Genomic DNA, 18,520 nt, shown 5'->3' on the forward strand with positions numbered 1-18,520 from the left:
TTTTGGATAGTACAGCTGAAAGCAACAACAATATGAAAGCCATTTTTTTTAAATCCTTTTTTTTTTTTTTAGATTAAATGAAATGTATTTTATATATAAAAAAGAAAAATTTGAGTGTTTTTGAACTTTTTAAACATAAAAGATTCAGTGCTTTGCGTGTTAATTATAAAAATCCTTTTTTATTTGAATTTTTTACTTCCTTTTCTTTATTCTTTAAATGATCCTTTTCTAAATTTAAATTGATTTTTTAATTTTACATTTTTATTAATTTACTGTTTTTTCCTGCCTTATGCTCATTTGGATCTTATTTCCTGGCCTTTAAACTAGTAAGCTAATAAATTGGTGTGGACTGGTTAGTGAGATGTAACATAGAAGGTGCACGTTACTGCAAACACTAACCTTGATGAAACCTACTTGGTTGCAACTCGAGATTACTTTGAAGAACACAACCGTTTCTTGTATGCAACCGATGTGAAGCACACTTTACTGGTTTGATCAATTCATTATTAGAAAATTAGATTTTTACATTTCAGAAAACAGACATCAGCTAGAAACACATATAATTTAATTCTATTTACCAGACCTGAAGCCTTTTCAAGGCTGTCCAGGACTCCTGTAAAACCCTGAAAATGTGAGCAAACAGGCTTACTTTTTCTGGTGACGAGAGTTCCTCCCTCTGTGACTGTGGTTGTGTTGCGAGTGGACTGAGTCGCTGCTGTGAGCAGGGGAGTGGGAGCTCTTCCTCTGGCCTCTTTGGCCCCCTCTTTTCGCTGATGTCTGGGTTAGGTAGCTCCCTACAGCTGGGATTCTGCCATCCACGCTCCCATCCTCTGCTGCTGCACAGATCTGTCCCGTTTGGTTCCTGCTGGGGGCACTGTGGAGCTTGTGCTCTCTCAGCAAGGTGGACTGGATGCCTGCAGAGCTAGCAGTCAGCAGACGGAGCTTCTGCAGAGAAATCATGACCAACAAAGGAAAAAAAAAAAAAAGAAAAAAAAAAAAAAAGAACAAAACATAGCATCAGAGTATTTTCAAGCTGGCGACTGAGAGCTACGGTGTACTTGCCAAAAGAAGGTAAACATCTAAAAGAAAAAGATCTAGGTTTTCTCCATATGGCTTATAGATAGTCCTCTATGGTGCAGCGCATGCAATACTTGGCATGCAAAACCATAATGAGTTGAAGAAATCAAAATCGCAAAAACAAACAAAAGAACTTGGAAGAGGAGGAAGAGAGGGAAAAAAGAAAACAAAACTGTGAACCAAAAAGGTTTTAGAGCAGAGGTAGAAAGTACAGAGTTACAGATTTTGTAGAGTAGAAAAAGAGGACTTCTTCAGTATTTTTTTTTTTTTTTTTTTAGTAATGGCTAAATAAAAATGAAACGAAACAGAAAAAGAAGACAACTTGACGAAACATCACAGAAATGGAAGGAACAAAATAAAGATCACAATTATTGAATCAACCGAATCAGAAAACAAATAGTTTGCTACTCAATTTTTCTCTTTGTGGATTTTTTTCCTGAAGACATTTGCTGAGATGTGAACAGCGACCCATTTTTTTTTTTTTTTTTTGTTTTTTTAAAATGGTAACTCTTGTTTAACTCCCTTCTGGTTAACATCCACTTACCAATAAAGTGGTATTCCCTCCTTTAGTAGGTAAGGTATGAAGAAAAGGGAAAAGTGGGGCAACATAAGTGCATCATTAGATTCACAAAATGCAAGAGAAAAAGACACAAAACCCTTCCCTGCCAGTGACTCATGAGACAATGCATGGAAATCAAGAGAAAAGAACTCAAAAGCAAAGAGGAAAACCACAATGTGCAGGGAGTCCCTCACACAGAGAGTAAATCCTCTGGACCCGGTCACATTCCTGAACATCACAGAGCAACTGGCTGGTGGGATTCAAGCCATTTTCTTTACCTTGTTGGCTCCATGCTGGATCTACTGCGGACCAGGCGTTAAACTGCCACACACGTTCAGCTACCTCAGTTTAACTTATGAGCTCCTTCTTATAATACATTAGTAGTTCTTACAGTAGCAAAATTTACCTTTAGTTCCAAGAAGCTGTTGCTACATACCATCAGTGAGCATTAAATTATTACGGAGATTTTCCAGATTTCAGCCATATGTATGTAATAGTATGACAGGGTTTTATGGTAAAAAGCTGCTTTTTGGGAATAATCACTGTGAAGCTCCTAGTTTTTCTAAATAACCATATCTTTAAGGGTAAGGTTGGCATTGTTATATACTTACATTAATCTAAACAAATCCAAAGAAAAGGAACCAAAACGAAAAATTAATCAAATCAAACTAAGACTGACACATCAGTGTTCCACGCTGTTGCACGGGGTGATTTAGGCAGAATAGTTCCTATTTCAGAGAACTGACGCAGATACTCCAAAAATGTGCAAATGTTCCACTTATCTGTGGAAACGTAGAGTAAGTTTTGCAGACATTTAGATGCCTGGGACGATGAAACATCTCAGACAGGATTAAGATGCTAACAAGCACACTGTCCCTTTAAAATGAAGTGATAACTCCAAAGCTGAATATATCTGAACCCCATGCTGCAGATTCTCTTTAAGTTTTCTTCTGGTACTACGACTTCCTCCCAAAATCCAGAAAACAAGCATGTCAGAAAAACTGGTGTGTAAATTTGGCCTAGAAGTGAGCGTGAATGGTTGTGTCTCTGTGTGGGCCCTGTGATGGACTGGAGACCTCTTTCCTAATAGCAGCTGGGATACCTGCAGTGGAACAAGCTGTACAACCATAGAGCTACACATTTGACATTTAGTATAAAATGTTAAGTGTGATGTGAACTCCTTCATGCAAATCTCATTAAATCTTTCTGGTTTGGTAATGGCCACTGTATGTTATTAATGAGTTCAATGAAATGATGAATTCCAGTTAGTCTGTCAGGATAAACTGGTCGCACTGGGATAATGCAACTGCAGTTCATGCAAAACCTGTTAATTTTGCATGTCTTTGCTCATGTCACAGCAACTTTAATGCAACTTTGTCAATATAAATGAATAATAAAATAAAAGTCCTGCCATGGTTTTGGATCTACATGGACATTTAGAACAGATGTTTTAGCTAACAACCTCATCTACCTCTCAATGGAACTGAGCTAAATAAAGTCAGCTGGTTTAGTGACTGGTTGGAACAGCTGCTGGACAGGACTTTTTACTTTATGGTAGCTGGATTATCCTTTACCTGGATAATATTAAACAGTTAAAGGCAGAAATACTTGACATGTCTAACCTGCTCAAACCCAAAAGAAAAAAAAGAGAAATGTGTCATATCGTCCTTCTAATAGGATAGTTCAGGACATTTTCCCAGAGATATGCATGAAAATTTAAGTATGCTATTTTATACTGCGGACAAGAAGTTAAAAGAAAATGTAACACCATCAAATGACATTTTTCACCATGAAGGAGCCAATAACATTGTGATATGTTGCAACGTTGAAAGAAATTAAATTTTAATTATTTATTTATAAACTATTTATTAATTATTTTATTTATTCTTGGTGTTTGAGAACACTCTGAACAGTGAAATACTCCCCCAGTGTGCCCATTTCAATAAATAATGTCAGAATATTATAATGTGAATAAATTAATATTATCATATTGAGTAGAATTGCTGACGCTTGAAAGAAATTTAAGGTGCTTTTGCAGAAAAAGAAAGTAAAAACAAAGTTAAAAAAAAAAAAAAGAAATCAGAAAATCCCCCACTAAATCTGGAATCTTAAAGCACAACAGTAATACAATAAAATGCTGCCAAATCTCGGAGGCACTGATAAATTTGTTGAGTAATTTGCTTGTTACCATTTGACATGACTATAAGGAGATACAGGATTTTAGTACGGTTCAGTACTTGGTTTCTGTTAGCTTTAAAACAGATTAGCTGATAATTTAACATCTTTGCATCTAAAGAAAATGCTCACTGGGTATGATAAACGGCAACAACACTGGCAAACCTTGAATACATTTATTTCATGGTAAAATATCAGCATTTCCAGTCTCCCAAGACCAAACTTCTACAAATAAACCACAGCCGTAATTGTACTTAGTTGTCAAGTGCTAATTAGCTAATGTTAGCATGCTAACTAGCACAACTGTGGTATCAGAGGCTTTTTGAAAAAATAATCAGTGTATCCAAACACTGACCAAAAAAAACCTCACATTGTTCTCTTTGGTCTTTTCAAGGGATTTGTTCACAGAAAGAAGAAAAAAACAAAAACAAAATAAACCGTAGTAATGCCGACATTATCCTTTAAAATCTCTGGTTTCAGCATTCAACAAAAATAAGGCGGTTTTAGTGATTCAGTGGGAGTAAAGTTGTTATCCACAGAAAAAACACTACTAAGTGTAAGGAGGTCATAAAAAGTTGACATATCTCCCAAAGGCGTTTTTTTCTGAAAGCAAATATATCTGGCTCTTCCGCATGCATTATCAAAGCGAGCTGCTCCGTAATCTACAGATTCAACAAAAGCTTAGACTGATTCTCGCCGTTCTCCGAGGACAACTAAGTGCTATAATAAGAAAACACACAACCCCTTGTGCTTCTGACAGTTGTTTAGAAACAGTCGAGAAAATCAACATGGCGATAAAAAAAAAAAAAAAAAAAATCATAAGACGAATGTACTAAATCACCAACAAACAGAGATGCTGGACAGACAGGAATGCATTCTACCAAAACAGAAAGAAAACAAGAATGGAAAGAAATGGACCTGGAAGATAAAGCGGGATACTGGACTTCAGAATGAAGTTAAGGAGGAAAGAGAAAAACCAGAGCTCTAAGTAATCCAATTTTTCAAGAGTCAAATCATAACTGATGGAGTTAAATTAATTTGGTTAAAGACCATTGGTAAACAACAGAAAGAGAAAGAGAAAGAGAAAGAGAAAGAGACATTGACGTCACTCAGGCTAGGGTGCTTGTCACATTCTCATCTGCATAAAGATCACGTGCGTAGGCAAAGCGTTACCTACCTTCCATTTCAATCAGTGACACGTATGCAATATCAACAAAAAAAGGAAAGAAAGAAAAAAAGAAAAAAAGGAGAAAGGAATGTTCTCCGCAGCGAAATGGGAAAAAGACAATGACCTCTTTTAGTATCAAAGCTACATATTTAGTCCAGAGACTGAAGAGGAATGAATTAAAACAAAATAAAAAATAATCCAAAGAAAATAGAGGGATCAACAAAGATAAAATAATAGAAAATAAATAAAATCCAGATGGAATTCAAAACCAAACCAAAACCAGAAACAAAGGATGAGTCTATAATCTACATGACTTGCTTTGTCTTTTTCGCTTGTACAAATGCAGCCATATTTGTATCAAAACAGGAGAGGGAAGATAGAGGGAGGCGGAGAGAGTTAATTGTTGTATTAGTGGAGGAGGAGGAGGAGGAGGAGGAGGAGGAGGAGGAGGAGGAGGAGGAGGAGGAAGGCATGCAGAGCTGGCTGATGAGAAAGATATGTGGGAAGTACAGTAAAATGTCAGGATAATGAAAGTGAGACGTGAGTCACAGAGGACACAGATGAGCAGGTACCAGAGGGGGGAGTGGGGTGAGGTGTAGGGGGAGGCAGAGTGTTGGAGGGGGTGTTTCACTGCTAAGATGGACAAACTAAAGAGTCGGCACATTGGAAAGGGACCCCAGTCACATTTAGGCCCGGGTCTTCTCCAGCAGCAGCAACACTTCTCCACTCTGTACTTTTGGGATGTTGACACAACTTTCTTCCAGGCAGGTTTTTTTTAAAAAATGTTTTTAATCACTATAAAAACAGCTAGAGCGTGAGGGAGCCTTGTGGTCAAATCTGAGAGGGAAACTTCACATTTAAAATGGCTTGGGTCCCTTTTTAAAGATAACATCGGTGTTAATAGATGTGCGAGATGTCCTAGTTAGTTGTATTAATACATGTACCCGTCTTTGAAGGCATCCATTTATAATGAAGAAGACAGCTGACCCTCGTCTGGAGTCTTTCCTCCACTGTGTAGGAGCCAATAAACGTACATAGAAAAGCTTAAAGACGTTGCACCAATCAGTTTTTCCTCAGGTCGTTTCTTTCTTTATACATTTATATCTAAATTTACAAAAGTAATAAAAAATATTTTGAATCATCTGAGCATCTTTAGCTGTTTTAGTAGCCATTCTGCTGTTTCAAGCCAAATTGGACTCACTGCTGCCCCCTTGTGGCTGGAAAAGCCATTTCCTCAGACCACACGCAGACAGATTTGTAGGGCGCCTTTTACTGGCTGGCAGTTAACTGTGATAAAAATTTAACAACAAATGTTACTCCTGCGATCAGATTAAATGGCTTTAATGTTCTTCTGGTTGTATCTTTGCTAACAGGAACAAATAAAATGGTGTTAAAACTATTATGTTTGGTCATTTTGGAGGATGTTTTTGTATTTTTATCATTTTGTTTGTCAGAGCAGCAATAAACTGACATTGACAGATTTTCTCAATGATGCTCCTCCTAACAATGGTTGATTCCATCATGCATCCCATCTGTGCTGTGAAGTTCTCAAAACAGTGAACGTCAGTTCGATACTGACTGTTATGTCTTGCCTCTGTCTTTCTTTTTGTTATTTTCTTTTCCCTTCATATGTTTTTTTTTAATGAATGAGCCACTGCGTGGGTTCAAAACAGCCAATGGGTTGATTTCCACTACCTAGTATGAGATGTATTGCCTAAAGCTAAACTCAGTTGTAATGTCATGTGGCTCCAGAAATGTCCATAGTTATTGTTACTGTGCCATCAAACATGTCAGGACCACAGAGTATTAAGGTGGGAAAGTTACATGGTGCATTTTAAATAGTGTGATTGATATTAAATAATTTCCAAGTCTATAAAAGAGCAAGTCTGATTAATATTTATTGTAACTTCTAAGCTATAAGCAGCACCTTTTTTGTTTTTACGTGATTTGAATTGTGCGGCTTGAACAACAATGTGGCTAATGTTTGGATTTTTACTGGCTAACAAGTTATTTTGCACACACCCTCATCATGAAAAACGCGCAAAGAAATGCAAATGACGCAGCCTTAGAGCTTTAAGTGATCAATGCGGCTGTTAAAGAAGGGACTAGAGCTATTGCACGCTTCTATTCTATTCTATTCTATTCTATTCTATTCTATTCTATTCTATTCTATTCTATTCATAAGTGCTCAATAGTTCTAAGTCTGAGACCATCGTCTTCAGCTGAAATAGGGTGGATGCCCTCACCAGGTCGGGAGTCAGGTATTGCCCTAATTGGAGGAGTTTAAATATCTCGGGGTCTTGTTTACAAGTGATGGATGAATGGAGCGTAAGATCATCCGGCAGATCGGTGCGGTGTCTGCAGTAACGCGGACTCTGCGCTGATCTATCGTGGTGAAGAAGGAGCTGAGCTAGAAGGCGAAGCTCTTGATTTACCAGTCGATCTACGCTCTTACCCTCACCAATGGTCATGAGTTGTGCGTCGTGACCGAAAGAACGAGATCTCGTATACAGGCGGCTGAAATGAGTTTCCTCCGCAGGGTGGCTGGGCTCTCCCTTAGAGATAGGGTGAGAAGCTTGGTCATCCGGGAGGGGCTCAGAGTAGAGCCGCTGCTCCTGTGCATCGAGAGGAACTAATTGAGGTGGCTAGGGCATCTGGTCAGGATGCCTCCTGGACACCTCCCCTCTGGGAGGAGACCCCGGCGGGGGACCCAGGACATGCTGGAAGGATTATATCTCTCGGCTAACCTGGGAACGCCTTGGGATCCTCCCTGCTGGAAAATGTGGCTGCTGAGAGGGAAGTCTGGGCTTCCTTGCTTAGGCTGCTGGCCTGGTGACACGACCCCAGATAAACGATAAAAAAGGCATGGATGGATCAATACCTCGAAAAATGACAGTACTGAATGCGTCAAAAGATTTGTGGGCACCTAAAACTTCCCACCAATTTTGCTTTCTTCCTTCCTAGTTGGTTTTACCATCAGACGTATTTTATTTCTACCTAATCTGAAGGAAATGTTTCTTCATACTCTACTACCTGCATTCACTTTGCTTTCTTTGCTTCTTTAATGATAAACTCCCAAATACAGCTGGGAAGCAAAACTATCCAAAAACAGCTAAATCTTTAATCAGTCTGGTCTCACTTTCCTTAAAGGTATTCATTTGGAACCTGTTATAACTACTAAACCCCAGATGTAGCAGGCGTAGCCTCAGGGAGCAGCAGAAATCGATCATTTTAGCAGGATGTTTGTTTTTGTCAGGAGAGGAGTTCTTTTTGAAGACTTATTGGTTTGACATATACATGTATATTTCTGAGTATAAGCTGTTACTCCAAGCTTTTCTGTGAGTTTCTGAGACATTGCCTCCCACACAGTGGATGACACAGCTCCAAACAGGGCTGGAAGACGACTACAGGAACACAAAGTGAGATTGGAGATCTCAGAACCACCAAACGTTTGCTATGTCACACACCTCCAGCAGAAAAGTCAAACCTCAGTTAGATCCTGGATCTGTCGCACATGACCCTCCTCCTGTACTTTTTCAGTTGGAGATGAAAATTTTTAATCTTTTAAGCTTTTGGTGACAAAAGACTGGCAGCACCACATTATACTATAAAGATGCTGCGTGAAAAGTATGAGCTAATTACATGCTTCGCTTCCTCATTCAGTCCCTTAAATGTACACAATCAAGCAGACTGGTCTAAACAGAGTAGAAATAGTCAGGGATAGAGTAGAAACGTGGGGGAAACATGCACACTGCTGTAATAAAGTAAAGCAGAGGGGCGCATGTCTTTTAACCCTTGGAGTTTGTTGAATGCCTGGAGGAGAAGAGGATCTATCGCTGAGCAGAGCATGTGCTTGAGAAGAAAGACAACTGTATTGACAAGAAGAAACTATTACACATACCCATTTAACCTACTTGGTCCAGTTCCAAAGCATTTGAGTGCTTTTTATATAGACAAGACAGAAAGATTTGGGCATTTATTCATGGGCATATACCAGGTAAACTGATAAGGGAACAAAAAACAGTGATGAATGAAATAAGCAGAAAGAAAGAAAGAAAGAAAGAAAAAATAGGGATCAGATGAGACCTCAGAGATACATGCAAGCTGGAGTAGAAATAAGAGATCAGTTCTCAGGAATAAATGTTTGCATGTTTGCTGCCAAGTTTAAGAAGAACTTTCACCAGGTTTATCGCTCAAGTGTTGACTGATAGATCCCCTGTTATGTCTTTTACTTTTTTCCAACATGATCTGATAGCCTAGCATACCTGTTATGACCATTTACAGTAGGGAGGAGCAAGGCTGTTTCCATGACGGCACAAAGCTACTGAGATCATTGCAGGTCCAGTGTTTGACACAACGAAGAGAAGTCTAACAGAAATAATGCTCAAAACAAACAAAGAGCAGTTTCAGACGGAGCAGAGGGGTGCACCACGAAGCAAGATGAATGGCTTGTGTAAAGTAATGTCTTCCTAACCAGGCTTGATCTTTGTGTTCATTTGAAGCTGCACAAATTACCTGCAGTTTTTGTTACCAAAAAAAAAAACTGATGGCATCTCATGCAGGAAAATCCGACTGAGACGACATTTAATGCCATCGTGCAGTACAGCAGTGCAGAATAAAAGAGCTTGATTGACATTGAATAAGAGTTGTATTGTTAAATAAGTGAGAAAAAAATGGGAAATTATGGCAAATTATGGCAAATTATGGCGTAAAGCAGCAGCATCTTTTCATGTTCTGACCTATGAAATATTGTGGAAACCAAATTAAAAGTTCCATCTTTTGACTCAGTGCTGGATTAAAAAACTGCATGATTCCTTCATGAGTGAATATCTTACACATGAAAACTACTGAGCTGTATGACATGCTGTCAAAGAAATGTAAAAGATGTTCATGTTACCATGGAAACGGTGCATTTGATCAATAAATGGCAGTTTCTATAATGACGACAATGGATCTAGAGCAGATTAGGCTACATGTCAAGTATACTTAGTGAACTAAAGTTTATTCCACTTTGATTTGTTCTTTTCTACATTATTATAAGACGTTGTTGCAGCTGAATGAGCTTCTTAAGCATGAAGGAAAAAGCTTGAAAGCTTTGTGCAGATTGACATAAATGGCAGATTGGTATAATCAATCACTAATTTGCACAGCTTTGTTCTGTTAGTTAACTCTTTTTTGCCGTAATGACCTTCATATTCTCCACACCTTTCATGTGAACAACTTGCTTCTTCTCTTCAAAATGAAATGTCAGCTGGTAGGTGAATTTCACAGGCGCCAAATGACAAATGAAATGCCTGAAGCTTACGTGGGCACACACTGAGTCTTTAGACGAAACTCCGGGTTAACAAAGGTGATAATCATAATATTTGTTCTCTCATAGTGGAGGTTCAGGTCTTGTAGAGCATGCGAACACAAAGAAAGCCTGGCTGTGCCGAACCTGCTTCATAGTACACTTCTCAGGGTGATCTATGGCACTTTATGCTTCAGGATCTCTCTGTTGGTGCCATTTTTATGTAAAAAGCAGATTAGTGGTGTTAATCTGGGTTCATGAACTTCTTTATATGTGTTGTTTGCTGTGTCATATTTAACTGTTGCAACAATCATTTCATATAATCATAAATAAAACTAGTGTGTATGGGGCTGTGACTGGACCGTTGGCTGCTTTTCATTTGGACGTCATGACGCTTTTCTATTTCAAAGAGAATATGAGATGTCTGCTTTGTATTTAAGGCTGGCGTGATTATTCTTAAATGCAAGAAAGCTTTTATTTTCTGTATCTTAAACCCTTTGGCTGATTTTGAATTCATGTCCTGTTTCTTTCTGACAATGGATCGATGCCGAGTCCTTCTACTTTCTGTTCCTATAAAAGCTATAATGTTTTCTGTGACTTCAACATAAATACACATTTAGTCCAATGTTATTTAGGATGACGAAATTTAATGAGACCATAATCTAAGTAAATCTTGGTTTGTGGATATCTGGGTGTTTGCCAATGGCAACTGTCCTCTGAAGCTTAGTCTTGGCCACATAACCAGCGTCATTCAGATTTTTATCTCATTTAATGGATAAAACTATATAAACATTGTCTAAAAAAGCTGAGGGGCTGTGCATAATGAATAAAAACGGTATATACATGAAATATGTCAGAGGACCTCAGCTTTTTTTGGACACCAATTTGTATGTCTTGCCATTAATCTATGACACAGCAAATATCTGAAAGAGTCAGACCTGTATCTGATCCAACTTTACTTGTTTTTCCTTCTATATGTGTGTTTTGCATTAGTAGGCAGCTGCTTCAAACACATATTTCATTTCTCATTGATCCAGAAACGTGTGCCAGTATAAATTCTCCATCAGGCTTTCACATCGCACCGCAGTGCTGTGACTCAGAGGATGTGTGCTGAAGAGAAACACAAGGATCTCGCTTCTCTTTGCTGCCTCCCTCTGTTACTGTCAAACAACGGAGAAAAAAAAAAACAACTAAAAAACAAACTCAAAAACAAACAAAAAGTAAGATGGCAGAGGAGTCAAAGAGAGCCAGAAAGAAAAGCAGCAGGAGCGGCAAGTTTCACACAGGACAAGAGTGTCTTCTGGATGGTAAAAATACTGTTTATAATTAGGATAAAATAACGAGACCAAATCTTTCAGTTTCTCCAGGATGAGAGTTCATGTAAACCATCAAAAGAGGGAAAAGTTAGAAGACTTTTGCAGATACCGCTGGAGTAGGTGGTGGGGAGGGTGGGGGTGGAGCAAAACAGAGGAGACTACATACATCATTCCCTTTCTCGCCCTCGCTGTGGTTAAGTCTGCCCGCCTTGCCGTTGCGGCTCCGCTGGGTGTGGTCCCCGTTGTGCCATGTGGTGGGATTGTTGGGACCCGGGGACAGCGGGGTGCTGGAAGCTTTCTGTCCGTCTGACTTGTGCTTGGAGTTCAGTCTGCAAGAGGACAGCCGCACAGATCATTTGATGATAAGATGTGACTGACACTGATCTGCAACCTCGCAGGAAGAGTTCGATTTTTTCAGAGCCTAATAAAAATCAAGTGGAACTAACAGAGGGACATTTCACAACCTTTACAAGGGAGTTATTAAAAGACATGTTGATGATTCTCCGTTTTTATCCTAATCTGTCATCTGAGGCTTCGAGAGTAAAAGAGAAGCAGACAGATGATCGCTGGGGCAGCTGCTCAGACTGCAAAGTAATTTCAGGTCTTACAAAACTTAAAGTATGTGTGTGTGTATGAACATGTGTGTACCTGCTAGGAGATTTGGAGGTGCTCCGAGTGGAGGATAGGGAGGCGCTGCGGGAGCTGCAGCAGCTGCCTTGACGCTGGGAGCTCCGGCCAGGGGTCTCTCCGGGGGACCTGACAGATGACAGCAGATGCACCAACACACCACACGTACACCCACACAAAGCCATGTGTATGCAGGCATGCACACACACATGGGAACACACAGCATTGCCAGCTCAGTAGTCAATCTTTGGACAAGTAAAAGTCTTCATGCACCACCATAAATATTGTTCTAATCAACACAGGCTGTGGTGGATGGCCTGGGCGTTCTGCTGAACTCATACATAACGCTAAGAAGATGACATTTTAATTTGCTTACATTCTCTGTAAGTCTGAGACTTGGATAACAGGCCTGTAATCCTAATATAAAGTCATGAGACTCCAGCCGTTTGTCTTGTTGAAGGCAGAGACTTTGATTTACCTTTTGTTTTAATGTGCACAGAGAAGTCAAAACGCAACATAACACATGCTGCACATTAAAACCAAGAAAATAAAAAGCTGCAAACAGGCTATTCTGCATACACATTTTGGCAATTTTCAAAGAAAGGGATTATCTATGTGTCTCACCTCTTTCTTTGTTTGTTCTTGTCTTTGTGTTTGTTCTTCGGGCTGCCCGATCTGAAACATAAAATGACATGTGAGGTAATAAAGCTGCGTGCAACAAACTTACAACTCCAATTCCCAGAAAGTTGGAACAGAAACAGAAAAGGCTGGAAAGTTACAACTGGAACAGCATCTGAAAACTAATTAGGTTAACTGATAACATGTCAGTGATATGACTTGTAAAAGGAGCATTTAAGAGAGGCAGAGTCTCTCAGTCGTGAAGTGCAGAGCGGTACATCAATCTATAAACACACTGCGTGAAAAAATTGTAAAACAATTTCAGAAAAGTGTTCCTCAAGATGGATGGATGGATAGATAGATGGATGGGTAGGTAGGTAGATAAGATAGCTAGATAGCTAGATAGATAGATAGATAGATAGATAGATAGATAGATAGGTAGATAGGTAGGTAGGTAGGTAGGTAGGTAGATAGAGAGATAGATAGATAGATAGATAGATAGATAGATAGATAGATAGATAGATAGATAGATAGATAGATAGATAGATAGATAGATAGATAGATAATCTAAAACAGTCTGAAGCTAAGTTAAAAAACTCTTCTGTGGTCAGATGAAAACCATGCTTACTGCATCCTGTAACCATGGCTACAGAGGAGAGGGACCATCCGGGTTATAATCAGTGGACAGTTCAAAAGCCTGACGGTATCGGGTTGCATTAGTGCCAAGCAGTTTACTTATCTATAAAAGCTTCATCAATGCTGAAAAGTACATTGAGGTTTAAGAGGAACATCTGCTCCCATCCAGTCAAGTTCATCCAGATGATGCTGGACCAAATACTGCATCCATCACAACAGCATGGATTCACAAGAGACTGGCTTGTTGAAGTTGCTTTTTTTTGCAGTCCAGACTTTTAACCAATCAAAATGCAGCACAGCATGAAATGAAAAGCAGCAAACGTTCAGGACTGTTGAAAAACTAAGAATCCTGCATCAACATTCCTGCCCTAAAACTCCAGCAACTGGTCTCCTCACTTCCCAGATGTTTGCAGTTGTTAAAAGAAGAGAGGATTCTAAACAACGGTCAACATCACCCTGCCTCAGTTTTTTTAGATGTGTTTCTGCCATCAACTTCATTATGAACAAATATTTTCCAAGAAATAGTCAATGTCTCAGCTTCAACATCCAATATGTTGTTTGTGTTTTATTGAAAATAAAATTTGATGAATTTCAAAACCAAATCAACAAAAGATGCTGTCAGCGGTAAAAGTACTCATGCTACAACATGGTTGTTTTTTAATGTTCTACACACCTGTATCTTCTCTTTTTCCTGGAGCCAGATGCAGACCTGCGAAAACAAAATCAATTAAAAAATGTACAATATTATAACAACACCGGCTTGACATATTCAGACGATGTATGCCACAGCAGTTGTTTCAGGAAGCAGGTTTAGTGATTAATCAGGATTTTCTGGCACCCTGCAAACTTTTCATTCATGTCCCAGATTCCAGGTGGTTCAGAGAACTGCTAAATCTGCTTATGGAGGGATTTTAGACAAATGTTAGGCGATGAAAGAGGATTGTTTAGACTAGATACAGTGGAGTTCCTGAAAATGTGTAGTTTCTCATATAGGTGAGGTCACTATACGTATGATTAACTTCAGGACACATTAGCTAACTTGAATTGCGCATGTTCATGACATTTGAACTCCCGGACGTACATACAGCATGAAGGCAAACAGCAGTAAATGTCCGCACAAAACTTCAAACCGCCCCGAAGTTTTTCATACATCTGATTGTGTACTTTTTAACACGATAAGCATCATCTTTTCCAGGATAATCCAGTTGCTTCCAGATGTGCAGAGATGGCCCCAGTTTTATGCGGATGTGTGTCTTTATGTTTATGTTGGAGTTCATTTCTAAAATTGCGTGACTGAAAAAGGTTTTGCAGAGATAAAGTCACAGTCAGGTGCAGCTCTGCTTTATGACGAGGAGGCTCGCTTTTAGCAATAGTATTGGAACATCACTTTGGTTTAATTCTTGCAATGCAGTCACTACAGCGATTAGTGGAGCTAGTTTGAAGGAAAGTCTTATTTTCCTGAACATCCCCCCCCTGCTGTTTTACACACCTACAGTATGCAGCATGTGGTGGGAGGGAGAGGCCCCACAAAGTGTGTTGATTTGCTAAGATGTAGAGTAATAAAGCTGTCATGGTAACATATGTGGCTGATATGGCACCCAGAGCTGCAGCCTGTTTCCTCACTGGAGGAAATCAACCTGCTGTAGATGAGATGCTTTTCTGATGAGGGCATTCCTCTTCAGTCTGTCACCCCTCCCGCTGATACTGTACGGACAGTGTTGCATTGATCGAATCATCTTAAAGCCAGCTACAAATCCTAAACATGCAGAAATCTAACAGGAAACAATCCCCTGGTGCCCCCCCACCACCACCACCACCCCTACAATATGCTTTTTAAAAAAGATGCCACACAGAAGAATATGTATGGGGTGAAACCCTGTGTGCAGCCCCACCTCTGCTTCTCTATACATTATTCATATATCAACAGTGCCTGCAATGCAGAGCATCTTCAGTGTAAGGCTGAAAGGGGAGGTTGAGGAGGGAGGGAGGGGGGGTGATGTGCATGGATGGATGAGAGTTGGGAGACCAGAGTGGGGCAGCTCAGCAATTTAGTGAGAGGCTCATTTTTCTTGTGTTGTGCGTCTCCATACAGGCTGGGTTATTAGAGCAGCACATTTAGCCCTAGTCGTCCCTTTCCTTCCATCTTTCCTTCCATCTTTATCTCAATTTCTTTTCTTTCCATTTCCTCCTTTGTCATTCCACCTCCTTTTTCTTTTCTTTGTCTTGGACATCTGTTCTTCTTTCTAAGCAGTTTTCTTTTTCTGTCTACGCCTGCTTGTATTTCTCTTTCCTTCCTTCCTTCTTCCTGTTGTTTCCTTCTCCTCCTTTCTTTCCCTCCTTTAGGTTTTGCTTCAAATTTTCTTAATTAAGCCGTTTTCTTTTTCACTCACTACTTTGAAAACATACTTAATTTTAGTGGTTTATAGTCTCTTAATCCCTGAATTTCTCCATTTTTTTCTTTCTTTATATTTCCTCCTGATTGTCTATTTTGCTAACCTTTCATTTCCTCCTATTTACTTTTCAATCTCCTTCCTGCTTTGTCTCCCCTTTTCTCACATCTTCCCTTTTATATCATAATTTATCTCCCTTCCATTTTTCCATTACCCCTATCTTCTCTTGTTTACCTCCACCTTTACAATTTTGTCTGTTAGAATTAATTATTTGCTTATAATATTCGTTAAATCTTTCCTCTCTTGCTGCCTTTCTTCTTTTCATGTTTCCTTTCTTCCTCTTCTACTTCATGAGTTATCCTTTGTTTTCCTACTTTTCCTCCTTTTCTTCCTCAACAATAACCCATAAATTACCGTGGCAAACAGATCAGATGAAACACGAGGACGCTAGATGAAAGAATCTTTTCGTATCTATCTCACGGTGTGTTGCTTTATTTATACATCTACATCTCTGAACTTCACATCACTGGAGCGATTCTAGATGAACTCTTGAAAACTTGTCAGTGCTGATGCACTCGCAGCTTGTACACACTCACCTGTCTCGTTTGTGTTTCTTCCCACTCTTTTTCTTCTTTTCTCTACGAGTGGGTGAAGAGCTGTCAAACCTGTTGATGGAGAGAAGAAGGAGGCACGCATGCCATGACTGCAAAATGAGTCTCATTTTGCTGCTAAATCCTTTGTCCACTGAGTCTTTACTCTCTTTCCTTTTGGAGACCTTGTTAATAGAAAATGAGGATCAGATGATGCTTTTTCTAATCTAATCGCTCCTCACCACAGCAGTGTCCCATGACTCATTTCCAATAATCACACCACCATAATTAGAATTCCACTTCACAAAACCATGGTTGAATTTTTTCATCAGCAAAGCCTGGAGAAGAAAAGGAAGCTGTTTCCACTCACCGACTCCTTCGGCGACCGGATTTCTTCTTCTTCCTTTTCTTTGGACGAGGGGATGGAGAGCTGCTTGATTTCCTTTTCACTCTGAATGGGCCGCAGAAAAATAGGAGGAGAGAGAAATAGTGAGAAAGGCAGAAACAGTTTTCCAAAGGTTGTTATATTATAATCATTTGGATTTTTCCATGTCTGATTATGGTTTTTCAGCTGTGCTAAAGTACATTTTCTCATTTCCCCAATAAGTGTGGCCATAGCACAGCACTCGTAATATAACATCAAAACGAATTACATTAATGAAAATACACTTGTTCTCTTCTAAGAAGAGAGGCACGCAGATATTACAGTCTAAATGACCATCATCTAACTACCTCAACATGCTCACTTTTGCTGTGCTTCAACTCTTACAACAGTTTTGAGAACAGTTTTGTCCCTGTAGTTGGACGAAATTATTGATCCATCATAGAATGACAGTTGTTCAACATGTTGCCATTGTTCGACACCATAGACTGTATATAGAAAGATGGAAGGAGCCTCCCTGACGTCACCCGTAGGTTTTTGAGGCTCGGTGGGCAGTTCCTACCAATGCTATCTTGGCAGGTAACATGCGTGTCGTCTTGCCCGGAAAATACAAATATGGGCAAAGACGTAAAGCTGAGAGGGGGGCTGTGAGCGTCATGGTGGATGATTGACATCGAACGAACTCCGAGCTTTCTGTAGCTAAGAGCTAACCGAGCTTACCCGGAGATAACAGGAGATAACCACCTAAAAGAGGTAAGTGGGCTAATGCTAAGTCACGTTGTTAACCGGCAAACACTACATTGTTCTACGTTCTTCTGACTTGAAGAGGGAGATCAAAAGGACACGCCCCTAAATATGCCGAACTTCGAGATTAAATTATTATTAAATACGAGAGATAACCCCCCCCCCCCCCCCCCCCCCCGCTGTTAATTTGGTCTTTTTAACATGGGAGTTCGCTCTGTTCTGGAGCCCCTAGTGGATGAGGGGGGGAAACTGCAAGTTTTGGCACTTCCGCATCGACTTCACTTTTAACCGCCGGAGGTTGCCACTTGTTCAACACTCTTCCATCTACCTGTTGTCACTGTGACAATCGTGACCATAGTCTCCATCTTCATAGCCGACTACTTCAGGGTCCTCTTCATACTCATCAGGCGGGTAGTGCAGATGATTCACCCTGAAATCACAACATTAGAAGATGAAGAGTTGAAGAGCATCCACCCATCACATTAAAAAAAAACATGCCAACAGACAGCAGCTTGTTTACACAAGGCTTCTTCATGTTTCAGCTTTTTTTAACTAGATGTTGCAGGTTGCTGCAAAACCATGGCAACCGCAGGTAAGATAAATGGGGAAACAGGAGATGATGTAATGTTAACTGGGAACGGAATGACCACATTTCTTTTGGCAAAGTGCAAACAGATCGATGGAGGAAAATGCAGCAACACAAGCTGCAAGGCCTGATTATCCCCCCGACACTATAAATAATACTGGTTAGTTAAGTAGCCTAATCATGTCAGATTTCTTTAACTAATTAATCATCTCTTTAATACTCAATTTAGTGTTATGAGCTATGTGATCAGTTAATATCTGCAGCCTGTGGTGATCCCAGCTGTGGGAACAACAAGAGTCTGAAAGTATCTCAGAAAGGAGGAACATCTAGTGTGTTAATGATCAACTCTCCTTACTGAAGGA

At 39.7% G+C, this 18,520-nt stretch overlaps 1 protein-coding gene across 1 annotated transcript in view; it reads right to left on the reverse strand.

Annotated features, from left to right (window-relative positions):
• Window positions 1-18,520, reverse strand: part of srrm3 (serine/arginine repetitive matrix 3) — a gene marked incomplete at both ends in the record, with an annotated part of 38,107 nt that overhangs the window by 3,316 nt on the left and 16,271 nt on the right. The window contains 8 exons of the mRNA XM_079248223.1: window positions 650-945; window positions 11,752-11,914; window positions 12,234-12,341; window positions 12,837-12,887; window positions 14,140-14,175; window positions 16,453-16,521; window positions 16,817-16,897; window positions 17,901-18,002. Coding sequence (XP_079104349.1) covers window positions 650-945; window positions 11,752-11,914; window positions 12,234-12,341; window positions 12,837-12,887; window positions 14,140-14,175; window positions 16,453-16,521; window positions 16,817-16,897; window positions 17,901-18,002 — 906 coding nt within the window. The remainder of the gene's footprint in view (window positions 1-649; window positions 946-11,751; window positions 11,915-12,233; window positions 12,342-12,836; window positions 12,888-14,139; window positions 14,176-16,452; window positions 16,522-16,816; window positions 16,898-17,900; window positions 18,003-18,520) is intronic.

This window comes from Telmatherina bonti (assembly GCF_933228915.1).
Source record: "Telmatherina bonti genome assembly, chromosome: 10".
In the NCBI taxonomy this organism is placed as follows: domain Eukaryota; kingdom Metazoa; phylum Chordata; class Actinopteri; order Atheriniformes; family Telmatherinidae; genus Telmatherina; species Telmatherina bonti.